The following is a 13406-nucleotide window of genomic DNA, read 5'->3' on the forward strand; positions in this document are numbered from 1 at the left end:
GATCATGTTTTAAAATACAATTTCCTTCTTCCCTTTGGCCATCATGCGTGATTTAAAAAAAAATAATAAAAACGTCAAAAGAACCTCTCACAAAATCTCTTATTGTTTATTCTCACAATATTTTATGGTTCTCAAAGTATTAAAAGTATTTTCTTGAGCCTCACACTTCTATGAAGCAAAGAATACAGGCATATTACGCTTGGTGAAAGTCAACTACTTAAGATAACACAGGTAGGAAGTGGTAGAATTAGAGATCAGGCCCGCCCTTCCGGTCTTCTGATCCCAACTCCAGTGCTTTTTCCACCATAATACACGTGTTGAATCCAGGAAAGTGGTTGTTTTGGAAAAATGATTCTTGCTTTTAAAAATTACATAATAAAAGCAATTTTTTTTTTTTTAAATTCCTTTTAGTACCAAAAAGCACATTTAAGATATCGGTCTACAAAAAATCAATTATGTAGATTATATGACAGTGAAATAATTCACCCACCTCCCATCATATGAACTGAAGTCTTGGAATTTAGGAGGTTTCAAATCAGAATTCAATAAAGCATTCTTTTTTCAATTAATAGTTTAAAGTTCATTATGTAATACTAAGAGAAAGGTCTTCTAATTCTGATGGAATGGGAAAGTTCTTTGAAGCTCATTTTACCTTCCTTAAAATGGAAACCCCCTTCTACCATCAGCTGTGCTTCTTGAGGTTGTTTGTTGTTGTTAGGTGCCCTCTAGTCGGTTCTGACTCACAGCAACCCTGGCACAGTGGCCAAGTGCCTGACCGCTAACCAAAAGGTTGGTGGTTCAAACTCACTTTGCTGCTCTGTGGGGGAAAGATGTGGCAGTTTGCTTTTGTAAAGATTAACTGTAAAAAACCATTGCCATCGAGTATGGGGCAGTTCTATTTTGTCTTATAGGGTGCTATGGGGTTGCTATGAGTCGGAATTGACTCAGTGTCAACAGGTGCTTACGGAGAGTCCTTCTAATTCCTAATTTTTGCCAAATTGTTTTTCTCTTGAAATACAAGAACCATTATGTTTTCAGCTTAGCTGTAATCTCTATCCTACAATATTTGTAACACAATATCACAGCATTTCTGAAATTCCAACCCAGGATTCATTTTACATTTCAGTTATACTATCTAAAAGTTTTGCTTTACTCTATAAAAAATTAAAACCTTAAAAAATGTTGAAACCTTGAAAACAATAAAAATAAGTTAACTGGAAAGCTAGTTCCTAACTTTAAGAGCTGGTTAAGTGTATACTTACCAAAGGTATACAGAACAAAAATGAAATAATAAAAAAGTTCTTGAAATATTATTCAACATGTAGAAGCCCAAAAGTTACCCTTACAAATCTCTTAACCACTACTGAAGTTATCTAAATGATTTTATGATTTTGTTTAAATATATTGACTGTCAAGGTAAATAGGATACGACAGATAAATTGGACGAAATGCTTGGCTATCAAGTTTAATATTGTTTAGAGCCTAATGGCGAACACAAACAAAACTTGGAGAAGGACAGAAGTAATTGTTTTTAGAAACCATGTCATCCACTCACCAAAATCCAAGTCTGTCACCAAAAAAAGACACGACATGAAGATAAAAAAAAAAAAAATTACGTTAGTAAATTCATATTAATAAAGTAACTCATTTTATATGCAGACTGTAATATTTAGTTTATATCCCTAGAAGAGGGCCTTGAACAAACTATTAAAAAAAATGTATATATATGTATACATACACCTACATCTGTATGTCTATATGTCTCTATCTATCTATCTCAACTCCTGCTCTTAAACTTCCTATCATGAGAGCTAGTGAACCCATACTGACTAGCTCTGGGTAAACAGTTTTTACTTATACTGTACAAAGCCAAACATCTACAGATATGACTTGCATATTTCAAATAGATATACAGTAAGATTTTACTTTTTAACAGATCATCTACATTATTTTTGTAGTTCTGCATTTCATATTCTGATAGTTCATTTGTAGAATCAAGATCACTTAACTATCACTTGAGTATTGAATAGATTCACAGAATCTTTAAGACAGAAACTCATCAAACACCAGTGCCCTCAACTACCTGTAGGGATGAGAGAAAACAGGCCTGAAGGAACTGCTTAAGATTCTAGTCATTTAAGTGGAGGAGCCACACCTAGAAACTAGTTCACCTAGTTCCTAGTGCAGCTTTTCCACAGGGATGGATTAACTTGGCCATTTTGCAATGGATTACATATTGTCTTTTTGTGTGTGTGTGTGTGGTTAACATTTAAACTTTTTTTTTTATTGTGCTTTACATCAAAGTTTACTGAACAAATTAGTTTCTTATTAAACAATACACATATTTTTTTTGTGCCACCATTGCCAACCCTGTGATGTGCCAACACTCTCCCATTCTCAACCTTGGGTTCCCCATTACCAGCTTTCCTGTCCCCTCCTGCCTTCTTGTCCTTGTCCCTGGGCTGGTGTGCTCATTTAGTCTCATGGTTAAACTACGTGTGCTATTGTTTGTTTTATAGGCCTGTCTAATCTTTGGCTGAAGGGTGAACCTCAGGAGTAACTCCCGAACTAAGTTAAAAGGGTTTCGGGGGCCACACACTTGGGGTTTCTTCAGTTTCTGTCAGATCAGTAAGTCTGGTCTTTTTTTTTTTTTTTTTTGTGAATTTGAATTTCATTCTACAATCTTCTCCAGTTCCATCCGGGACCCTCTATTGTGGTCCCTGTCAGAGCAGTCTGTGGTGGTAACCAACATACTCTGTTTTTAATAATTTTTCTATACATTGATATCTCAATAAACCTTCTAGGAAGGGTATGCTTTAAAATGAGGCCAGGCATATTAACAATGGAAACAAAAACTATGTATTATATGGCTTAATGGTGATACTTCAGAGACAGTGCATATATGAATGGATCGAAACCTGTTGCTCTCAAGTCAATTCCGACTCATAGTGACCCTAACCCTATAGGACAGAGTAGAACTGCCCCATAGTGCTTCCAATGCTGTAAATTTTTATGGAAGCAGACTGACACATCTTTCTCCCTTGGAGCAGCTGGTGTGTTGAAACCACAGATCTTACGGTTAGCAACCAAGGGATTTAACCACTATGGCACCAGGGCTCAATACACATACCCCACTCTGGCCTATCTGGCCATGGAAAGCTGAAAAGTAAATTAAGCCAATCCTAGGCACAACTGTGAAGTTTGCAAGGCTTGTCTTTATCATATCCTGCTTTCCCTTTATTCTCTATCTGTATTCCTTATCTGCCTCAGTGGTAATCCCTCTTCCCATTTCAAAGACCTTCTTATTTAGCCTCTCTGATCTTTTCCTTTACAGAAAATGAATTTTTTATCTATTATCTACACCTTGTTGGCTAACAGACTTAAGACATTACTTGACTGAATCTCAGTCAATATATTAATTCAACCAGACATTTACATTTTAAGCCTTTAATCTGGATATGTGGAGGAAAGGTTTTGTTTTTATGAATTTTAGACCTCAGTAGAAAGAGGTGGTACAGACGGAGTGGAGGAAGTAGGTTCCCTTTCTCCTAGTCATTACACAGATAAGGTCTGAAGGCAAACCAAATATCTATTTACAGAGTTTAAAGAGGGTAGTCCATGGTGTGCCCTCCAGCATAAACAGCAAAGACCAACAATACTGCTCCAACTTCTGGCAGATATACAGAACACCAAAAATTTAAAATACAAAGCATTTAATTTTTTTATACAACTGTCTACGTATGTTGCATGTATAATACCTTATGGTTTACAAAGTGTTTTCATATATGCTATCTCATTTGAACTTCAACAATATATACTGTAGACATGATTTCCAGTTTTCAAATGAAGATTCTAAGGCTTGCAAGTAATAAAGATAACAAAAGGCACAGGACTGAATGTAAGAGTTCTGAATCCAAGTTATATATCTTTTCCATATGTAATACGTGATCTATATGATGATACTTGGAAACCCTGGTGGCGCAGTGATTAAGTGCTACAGTTGCTAACCAAAGGGTCAGCAGTTCGAATCCACCAGGTGCTCCTTGGAAACTATGGGGCAGCTCTACTGTCCTATATAGGGTCACTATGAGTCGGAATCGACTCGATGACACTGGGTTTGGTTTTTGGTTTTTAGTATGATGATACTTAAATAACTTTCATGTATATACTCCAAATATTTTTGAAGTAGAAAAGTGATAAAACCCAAAACCCACTGCCATCGAGTCCATTCCAACTCATAGCGACCCTATAGTACAAAGCAGAATTGCCCCATAGGGTTTCCAAGGAGCGCCTGGTAGATTCGAACTGCCGATCTTTTCGTTAGCAGCTGTAGCTCTTAACCTCTCCGCCACCAGGGTTTCCATGAAAAGTGGTATTGTCTCCAAATTTCTAAGCAAATTATGTTGAACATTTTAAGCTCAAGTTCCTACTTTTTCTTATAATCTTTTTGTCAAAGATAATTGTTCTGTTATCAGCTGTCTTACCCTTCTAAAAATAACTCAATAACAGAAAAAATACTGCCAAAAAACATAGCTAATGAGCAGGAAAGTCATCTTTCAACACCAAAAATGAACATTTCTCACCTAGATGCTTTTTCTTTGATATCCTTTGAAAAATCTCATTCAAATTAATTTAAAACATTAGCCTAAAAATTTGCGACTGTATAGCTTGTTTTAACTCAGCGATTCAAGTAAGATTTTTCTAAGTAGCTTTTTTTGCATATTTTATTAATTTGTCAACTTTGAAGAGATAAAATGTTGCTGCAGGCTGCATCCTACTTCTGCCAAAATGCACTTTACTTTGGCTTTCTTTGAAATCAATTATAAAACGAGATCATCCATAAACTATGATTCCTTTATCCAACTGGGAAACTAAATCAGATTTAGTATTATACATGTTTAAAACAACTTTTAAGTTATTAACTGTTCAACAGAATAAAGTTGAGAGTGTCTACTGTTAAAGCTACCAAATTCAAATTTTGAAATAACAACTTTTGTGATTTTAAAGAAAAAAAAATGCTAGAATGTAATTCACCAAGTATGAAAACTGACCATTTCAATGCCATGAGCTTTATTTCTGAAGTGAAAATAAATGATATTCATTTTAAAAATAGCATCTGAACATTTAAAAGAATAATCAAAGTTTTAAGAAAGAGGCTCACCGGTCTGAGTGAAACCAAACTGACGTAGAATCTCATGAGCGGACAGCACGTTTGACTGTTTTAAGCCGGGCTGTTTTGAGGAGGTTGATGTCGAAGTAAACGAGAGATTTTTGTTGACCTGTAATATGAAAGGCAAATCAGAAACTAAAGTGTAATTTCCTGGGTTACTGAATGCAAAAACTGCCTGAGAAATACTTGCTTACAAGGGCATATGGTAGGTCAAAAGGGGTACTAATGATTTATATTGTTAAGTTTTTAAAGTACAAAGCAGAATAGATTTTAATCACAGAGGGAATACAGTGGTAATGAAGAGCATAACCATATGAAAATAAATCTGTTTTACTGTAACTGTCTGCTTATCATGGAACTGACATTATTACTAACGTAAGAGTGGTCACTTTAAAGTTACACGAAGAAATGCAAAAAATAAAAGTAACCCATTTACTGCTTTTGATTAAGGAAGATAAAATGTTTCGTGTCCACAGTTCTCTAACATTGCAGTGAAATGGCAGATACCTCCTTTTCAGAGATTGCATAGAAACACCTATACTATTCACTGTTATATACATTACGGTGACACAGATAGCACAGCTGTAACCTAGCTTTCCACGTGAATTCTGTGAGTAGTTTCCACCACGTACAAAAACCTTATTTTTAACACACAGTTTAAAAACAGCATTAAAATAGTGATCCAGCAATTTCTGTAATTATATACAATGTTTACAACACATAAAACCTATGATGTCTGAGTACAATGGACTCACAGAAACGAGTGAGTGCAACACTGTAACTTCAGCTATTATAGGAAAATAAAGAACAGTCCACACAAAAAAGTTTTAAATGTTTATCAGTAAATTCATCTTGTAACTTAGAATTAATTTCAGCAATGATTTAGTCGTCTGTCCATTATTAAATCATTCATTGTATCTTTATTATTTTTAAAAATCACTTTCAACAATCACAATGTGTTCTAATTTGAAAAAACCGAAACAGTTTGATTTCCCAATTTACTATAAAAATGTAATCTGAATTAACGAAATGTTAAATGATAGTTTATTATACACATAAATACTATGGTTTCTTTAATAATTTTATATATATATAAAAACCCATTTCCATCAAGTCAATCCTGACTCATAGTGACCTTATAGGACAGAGTACAATTGCTCTATAGAGTTTCCAAGGAGCACCTGGTGGATTCAAACTGCTGAACTCTTGGTTAGCGGATGTAGCTTAGCTCTTAACCACTACTCCACCAGGGTTTCCATATATATAATATATATAAATACTATGGTACCTTTCCTATTTTCTTTTTATTTTTAAGTAATCAAAACCAAACAGAGTACTACCACTGTATTCACACTTGAAAATTCCTTTTGATCTTCTGTGTAAGACAGTGGTGGGTTGTGGCTACTTGCCCTTTATCTGACATTTACATAATGTTTGTAAATGCTTCTTTCAAACAGTGGTAGCAAGTGTTACATCTTGTTTTTTGTCTTGGAACAAAGCATTTTTGCATATTTTCGGATAAAGTGAAATAATTAAGACCATATAATAATACAGTTCTAAAGTACATGAACTCAGTTATGATGTCATCTCATAAAAAAATAAGATGTTTTCCATGTAGTTAAAACCAAAATCCAAACCCACTGCCCACTCCTGTGAGTCAAATGCCACTCGTAGCAACCCTACAGGGTTGGGGAGAACTGCCCCATAGGTTTCCAAGGTTATAATCTTTCCAGAAGCAGACTGTCACATCTTTTTCCTGCAGAGTGGCTGGTGGGTTTGAACCTCCAACCTTTCTGTTAACAGCCGAGTGCTTTAACCACTGCACCACCAGGGCTCCTTCTTCAAAGTAGTTGAAACAAATGAAAAAAGACTTGCTGTCAAGTCGATTCTGACTCATAGCGACTCTACAGGGCAGAGTAGAACTGTCCCACAGGGTTTCCAAGTAGCGGCTGGTAGATTTGAACTCTTAGCCACTGCGCCACCAGGGCTCCTCTTAACCACTACGCCACCAGGGTTTCCTCAAAGTAGTTATACCACATCAGCATTAAAAAATTATTCAGCTTTAAAAATTCTATTAAAACAAAAAACCAAACTCGTTGCTGTCGAGTCAATTCTGACTCATAGCGACCCTATGAGACTACTAGGAGCCATCATTAAATACTGCCCAAAGTTGATTTTGATTATTTATATTTTCATTATTTATATTGATACCTAAGATAAGAACGAAGTAACTTTACATCTTAGAGCTTCAATTCCCATCTTTAGTTGTTTCACTGGGAATGTCCCAGAACAGCAGTGAGGATGAACTCATTTTATAAAGTGCTACTCACGTATGTTAACCATAAAGCACTCAACAACATATTAAATAAGAAATAGACTAAACAGGTTATATAGCCAAAGGAAAACCATAAAGTTCTATATAAATAATGTGCTATATAAATATTAGTTTTTATTATACTTCACTAGAAGTAAGAGTAATTAGAAATATTTAATGTAGTACTGGAAACCCTGGTGCTGTACTGGTTAAGAGCTCTGATGCTAATCAAAAAGTTGGCAGTTCGAACCTACCAGGCGTTCCTTGGAAATCCCATGGAGGCAGTTCTACTCTGTCCTGTAGTGTTGCTATGAGTCGGACTCAACTCGATGGCAATGAGTTTTTTAATGAGAATGAAGTATAATGACCCAGTAAATTTCTCAGAGTACTATGCATTTAAATGGAAGTACTATATATACATGACATATTTATCACTTAATCATTTAATCCACTTCTCTTTTTAGAATCATTTTCCAGTTTTACTTTTGTATTCTTGAAAATTTTTATCCTACATGTCATACAATGCATTTTGAAATCTGGAGCCGCAGAACAGGTGTATGCAGGAGGCACACGGATACATTACACACACACACACACACACACACACGGTTTGCCTTTCAGTCTTCCTCTTCAGAAATTTACTTGTGAAAAAACAAAAATACCAGAAAAACTAGAACAAGATACTTTAATGTCTCTGTTGAAACAGAAAGAATCTTTTTAAACAAAATACTATTTTTTTAATTAAAAAAAAACAAAAAACTATTATCTAAAATTACATGCCCTTCCTAAGTATTTTTATACTTCTACTGTTCCTTGACACGTTTCTTTGGAGACTATTCAAATATCCATAAAGTGATGAGTGGCAACATAATAGAGTAGATAAATCCATTTTAAAGTTTGGGGATAATTGTTAATTATCATCATGATTTTAAATTAGAACTCAAAAATATTTCTAAAACTTACACATATTCACCACTTCAATTAGAGGAAGAAAAATAATAATAACCATTAAATAGAGTGAAGCAATATCTATTTTTGAAATATATGCTGTGGAAAAGAATTGCTTAATAATTTTACAACAACAGAAAGGTTGGCTAAGATAGTCTACCCTACACCAATCTACCCTCTTTTCACAACACACATTTCTGCTTGCTTCATGCAAAAACCACAGTCTGCCAAAGGCAGTTTAATACCTCCATATTGGAGGACACAACAAGCATAAAAATTTAATAAAATTTATAACAGGGAAAAAGAAAAAAAATCACCTAGAATTTCTGCCAAGGTAACCTCAAAACTGTTTTGCCTACTCTTTTAGGGCATACTAGTTTTATGCAAAATATGCAAACACTGACTCTCCAGGAGGGGTTAATTTTCATATTTAAAAAGTCATTGCCCCAGCATAAAACTGAATGTACAGACTAGACAAGTTAACAATCAGTTTCCCTTTTAGTGATCAGTTTCAAGAAAGAACCCTTATTTTCATACATACTTACAAATCTAATCATTTTAGCTTCGCTGCAGATTATATGTAGATTATATGCTACATTCACCTCAAGTAGAATAGTTTTTGAGGTTTTAGGCTGTGAGCCCAATTCAAACTGGTTTTAAATTTTAACTGAAAAAAAAAAAAAAATGGTGATGCTGAGAAAGTGTTCACTTTTTCACCACCTTCTGATAGTGGTCTACTTTTTCCATTAATTCTGAACACTAATGCAGACAGTACTTTAATTTGAAAACAGTTTTGGTTGAAAAAATAACAATACCCAGGAAATACTGTGTTGCAAATCATGTGTCTGTTGTGAAAATTAAAATTTCCAGGGGTAAAGAACAAAAACTGAAAATGAGCCAAAGTGAGAACCAAGGTATCAAAAGTTAGGTGCCTTAACATTCTCATAACACCAAGTCTAAAAGTAGCTTATGTTTACGTGATCTCTTGGCTAGTAAAGCCTAAGAAATAAAGAGCCTATGGTATCATAAAGAGAAATTCAAACAAGAGCTCTAGGCTGGCAGATGTTTTCTTTACAAGCTGGGGCACTGAAGTGAGGTATCAGGAAGAAACACTGCTAAGGTGCCAGAAAAGCCCCACTCCTCATCCCAAATCACTTCATCACCACTGCCTTAACCAAAACCAGAGTTAAATTTGAATCAGTCATTCAGAGGTTTTATTTTGTGATATTTAGTCAACATTTGTTGAGCCTCTGATGTTTCTGATTCATTTTTGATTCCTCCAGATAAAATCTAGTCCTAGTTCAAATCACTTACCCAGCCACATACTTTAGGGAAAGACAATTTACTTTTCAATGCATCTTGGTTTTTCCCAAACCTTTACCTCATCTTCCTCCCTTCACAGAGAAAAATTGGTTTTAAATCCTCTGAATTCCCTCTTTAATCTAACTTCATCTCCTTTCTTCTAGTGTCAGGGAAAGAGGGGCCTCTATTCAAGAATAATCCCTTTATTCGTTCCCTTGAGGATATTCTTAAGGCTCTTGCAAATTGTAGTTTCAAATTCTCTACTTGCCATTTCTTCATAGGCTATAAACATAAACCCCACATGTTTCAGAGTAGAACTGTGCTCCATAGGGTTTTCAGGATTTGCCAGGCCTCTCTTCCACAGTACCATTGTGTGGATTTGAACTGCTAACCTTTCGTTTAGTAGCCAAGAGAACTGTTTGCGCCACTCAGGGAATTTTGGCTATAAGCATTACCCTTTGCTGTCAAGTTGATTCAACTCATAGTGACCCTATAAAAAAAAGTCCAAAAACAAACAGCACATGAATAAAAACTCTCACCCTGATTCCACAACTTCCTTAACCTTCATTAAAAGCTCAAATCCTTGAAACATAGCACACAACTGCTACTACCCATATACTTCAACCTTCTCCTCTTAAATTGGCTAGAACAAACCTTTTCCCCATTATAACACTAAAGCAGAATTTAAGGTCATGAAGCACTTCAAATGATTAAATTCACCAGATTCATTTAGTCTTCTGATATCTGACATTGTCAGTCACTCTTTCTCTGTTTCTGGGAAAACTTTTTTTTTTTTTTTGGTTTTTCTCCTATGTCCAGCCATTTCTTACACGTCATTTGCTATATTTCTGGGGCCTCTTCTTCCCTCACGGTTACCCTGGGCAATAACACGTTTTCATCTCTTCATCTTCCCTCTGTGTTGATGTTTCTTGAACTGAAAACTGTTCTGATCAATAATTTCAGAACCAAACTACGCTTTTCCCCATTGTTTACGTCCTCAAAGAAACCTATCACTATCCACCTAGTTGCTGAGGCCAGAAAACCGGGAATCATCTTTGATTTCCCCTCACCTTTCACAGAGTCAGTCACTAAGTCAATTAGATGCTCTGGCATTGGATCCCACTCTCTTTCTCCATAGTCAGTGCTTTGGTTCAGCCCTTCCTTACTTCTTGCATACTGTGAAGGTCTCCTGATTTGTTTCCTTCTATGCTCTGCTTCCTCTCTCATTATTCTATACTACTACCAGGATGATTTTTCTGAAATGCTTAATTCACTGAGTAACTCTTCTACTTAAAACCCATCGTCAAAGACTTTCCAATGTCACATTAGAGAAGGTCCATATTTTCTAGTATAGTACACAAAGCTTTCTATATTCCCAAAACCACCCACCTTTGCAACCTTATTGCTCCACCTATGTTCCAGCTGTAACAAATGGTGTACAGCTCTCCAAACATGTCTCTGTGACTTAGTGCATGCTGTTCTTGGAACAGCCTTCCCTGCTGGTCTGCACCTCCTTGTGGATGCCAACTCCTAAAAGCCTTAGCTGAAGTATTACATCACATGTGAAATCCCCAATAAAACTTATCACTTCCTCCTTTGTCTCATCACTTCCTCCTTTGTCTCTCTGCTATGTCCTATATCACCTATTATGACAACATTGGTAACACTTTAATGTACAGGTAGTTCCTGACTTGCGATGTATTCGAGTTATGATGAACCGCAGTTATGATGTCTTTTTTTTTTTTTAACGCAACTTATCATTAGAAATATGTACTACATACAATGTTGCAGTGCATAATTTGCTGATGTTATCATTTTCAGATGTAATCTTTCCAACCCTCAAAGAAAAATAAAGATTGGCTTTATAAATACAGTGATAAAAAAGACAATAATAACGAACACTAAAAAAAAAAAAAAGAATTAGGTATTTGACTTACATCAGAACCAACTTATAATAGAGTAGTTGTAGGTACAGAGCCCTGTCTTAAGTTGGGGACTACCTGTACTTATTAGTTTGTTAACTTCTACCCACTAGACCATAATCTTATTGAAGGGAAGGAACCAAGGTTTTGTCTTTCTTCAGTAAATGGCTGCTACACTAATAAGATCTGGATGGAAGGTCAAGTGAGTCAATGCTAATGAAAAAAAAAATAGTGCTATCGAGTCGTTTCCGACTCATAGCAAGCAGTGCATTATTTTAAACTTTACTCAAAGCTAAGATGGTACTTGTATTCAAGACTTATCAATTGTGACTTTTTGATACTAAGAATCACATAAAAATGGCCTTGAAAGTAAAGAACTCATTAAATTACACAGGTGAATACTCAAATTTAAAACAATGTTCTAGAAACAGAAGTTTTACAAAAATTCCAAAAATGAAATTCCATAATTTCTTTTAGGGCCCAAATACTGTCGAAATAAAGCTTAACGGTTCGCATTCAGTTTTGGGGTGTCGTGAGGAAATAAAATCAGCACATTTTTTAAATTAAAAAAAAAAAGGAATTCTGGGAAGATGGTGGTATAAGATGGTCTAAAATCTCAACCCTCTCCATACAAATACCAAGAAAAATAACTAGAAACAGTAATAAACACAATAAACCAACTAGACCCAAATGACATATATAGAACATTCCACTCAACAAAAGCACAAAATAAATTCTTCTCCAATGCACAAGGATCATTCTCCATAAAACAGACCATATGTCAGATCACAAAGCAAAGTCTCAATAAATTTAAAAAGGCTGAAATCACACAAAGTATATTTTCTGACCACAATGCAGTAAAATTAGAAAGTAGTAACAGAAGGAAAACTGGAAAACTTCCCTGACATCATGAAAGACGAAAGGATATCTATCCAAGATGCTCATCGAACCCCATTTAAGATTGATCTAAAAAGAAAATGAGCAAGACATATTATCATCAAACTTGCCAAAACCAAAGATAAAGAGAAAATTTTAAAAGCAGCCAGGGATATAAGAAAGGTCTCCTACAATGGAGAATCAATAAGTTCAGACTACTCAGCAGACACCATGCAGGCAAGAAGGCAATGGGATGACATATACAGAGCACTGAGGGAGAAAAACTGCCAGCAAAACTCTCTCTCAAATATGAAGGCAAAATTAAGACATTTACAGATAAACACAAGCTTAGAGAATTTGCAAAAACCAAACCAAAGCTACAAGAAATACTAAAGGAACTGTTTGGTCAGAAAACCAATAATATCAGATACCAGCACAACACAAGGTCACAGAACAGAGCACCCTGATATCAACTCAAATAGGGAAATCACAAAAACAAATTAAGATTAAATTAAAAAAATGCTCAAAACAGGGAATCACTGAAGTCAATATGTAAAAGATCACAACAATCAAAAAGAGGGACTAAATATAGGTGGCATAGAACTGCCATATGGAGAGGGATACAAGGCAATATAGGACAACACAAGTTAGGTTTTTACTTAGAAAAATAGGGGTATATATTAAGGTAACCATAAAGAGGTATAACAACTCCATAACTCAAAATAAAAACCAAGAAAAACATAACAACTCAGCAACCATGAAGTCAAATACTATGAAAATGAGGAACACACAAGTTACAAAGAAAAACGTTTCAGCACAAAAAAGTGGAAAAATGAAATTGTCAACAACACACATAAAAAGGCATCAAAACGAG

The 13406-nt window shown here is 35.1% G+C and overlaps 1 protein-coding gene across 5 annotated transcripts in view; it reads right to left on the reverse strand.

The window, feature by feature from the left end:
- AHI1 (Abelson helper integration site 1) overlaps positions 1 to 13406 on the reverse strand; it is a 211167-nt gene that overhangs the window by 97166 nt on the left and 100595 nt on the right. For 4 of the 5 annotated variants that reach the window (XM_049901705.1, XM_049901695.1, XM_049901668.1 and 1 more), the window contains exons 20-21: positions 5162 to 5279; positions 1556 to 1567 (exon numbers count right to left, since the gene is read on the reverse strand). In XM_049901705.1, coding sequence (XP_049757662.1) covers positions 1556 to 1567; positions 5162 to 5279 — 130 coding nt within the window. The remainder of the gene's footprint in view (positions 1 to 1555; positions 1568 to 5161; positions 5280 to 13406) is intronic. The other variant, XM_049901686.1, reaches the window with a different exon arrangement.

Source organism: Elephas maximus, chromosome 1 (assembly GCF_024166365.1).
Source record: "Elephas maximus indicus isolate mEleMax1 chromosome 1, mEleMax1 primary haplotype, whole genome shotgun sequence".
In the NCBI taxonomy this organism is placed as follows: domain Eukaryota; kingdom Metazoa; phylum Chordata; class Mammalia; order Proboscidea; family Elephantidae; genus Elephas; species Elephas maximus.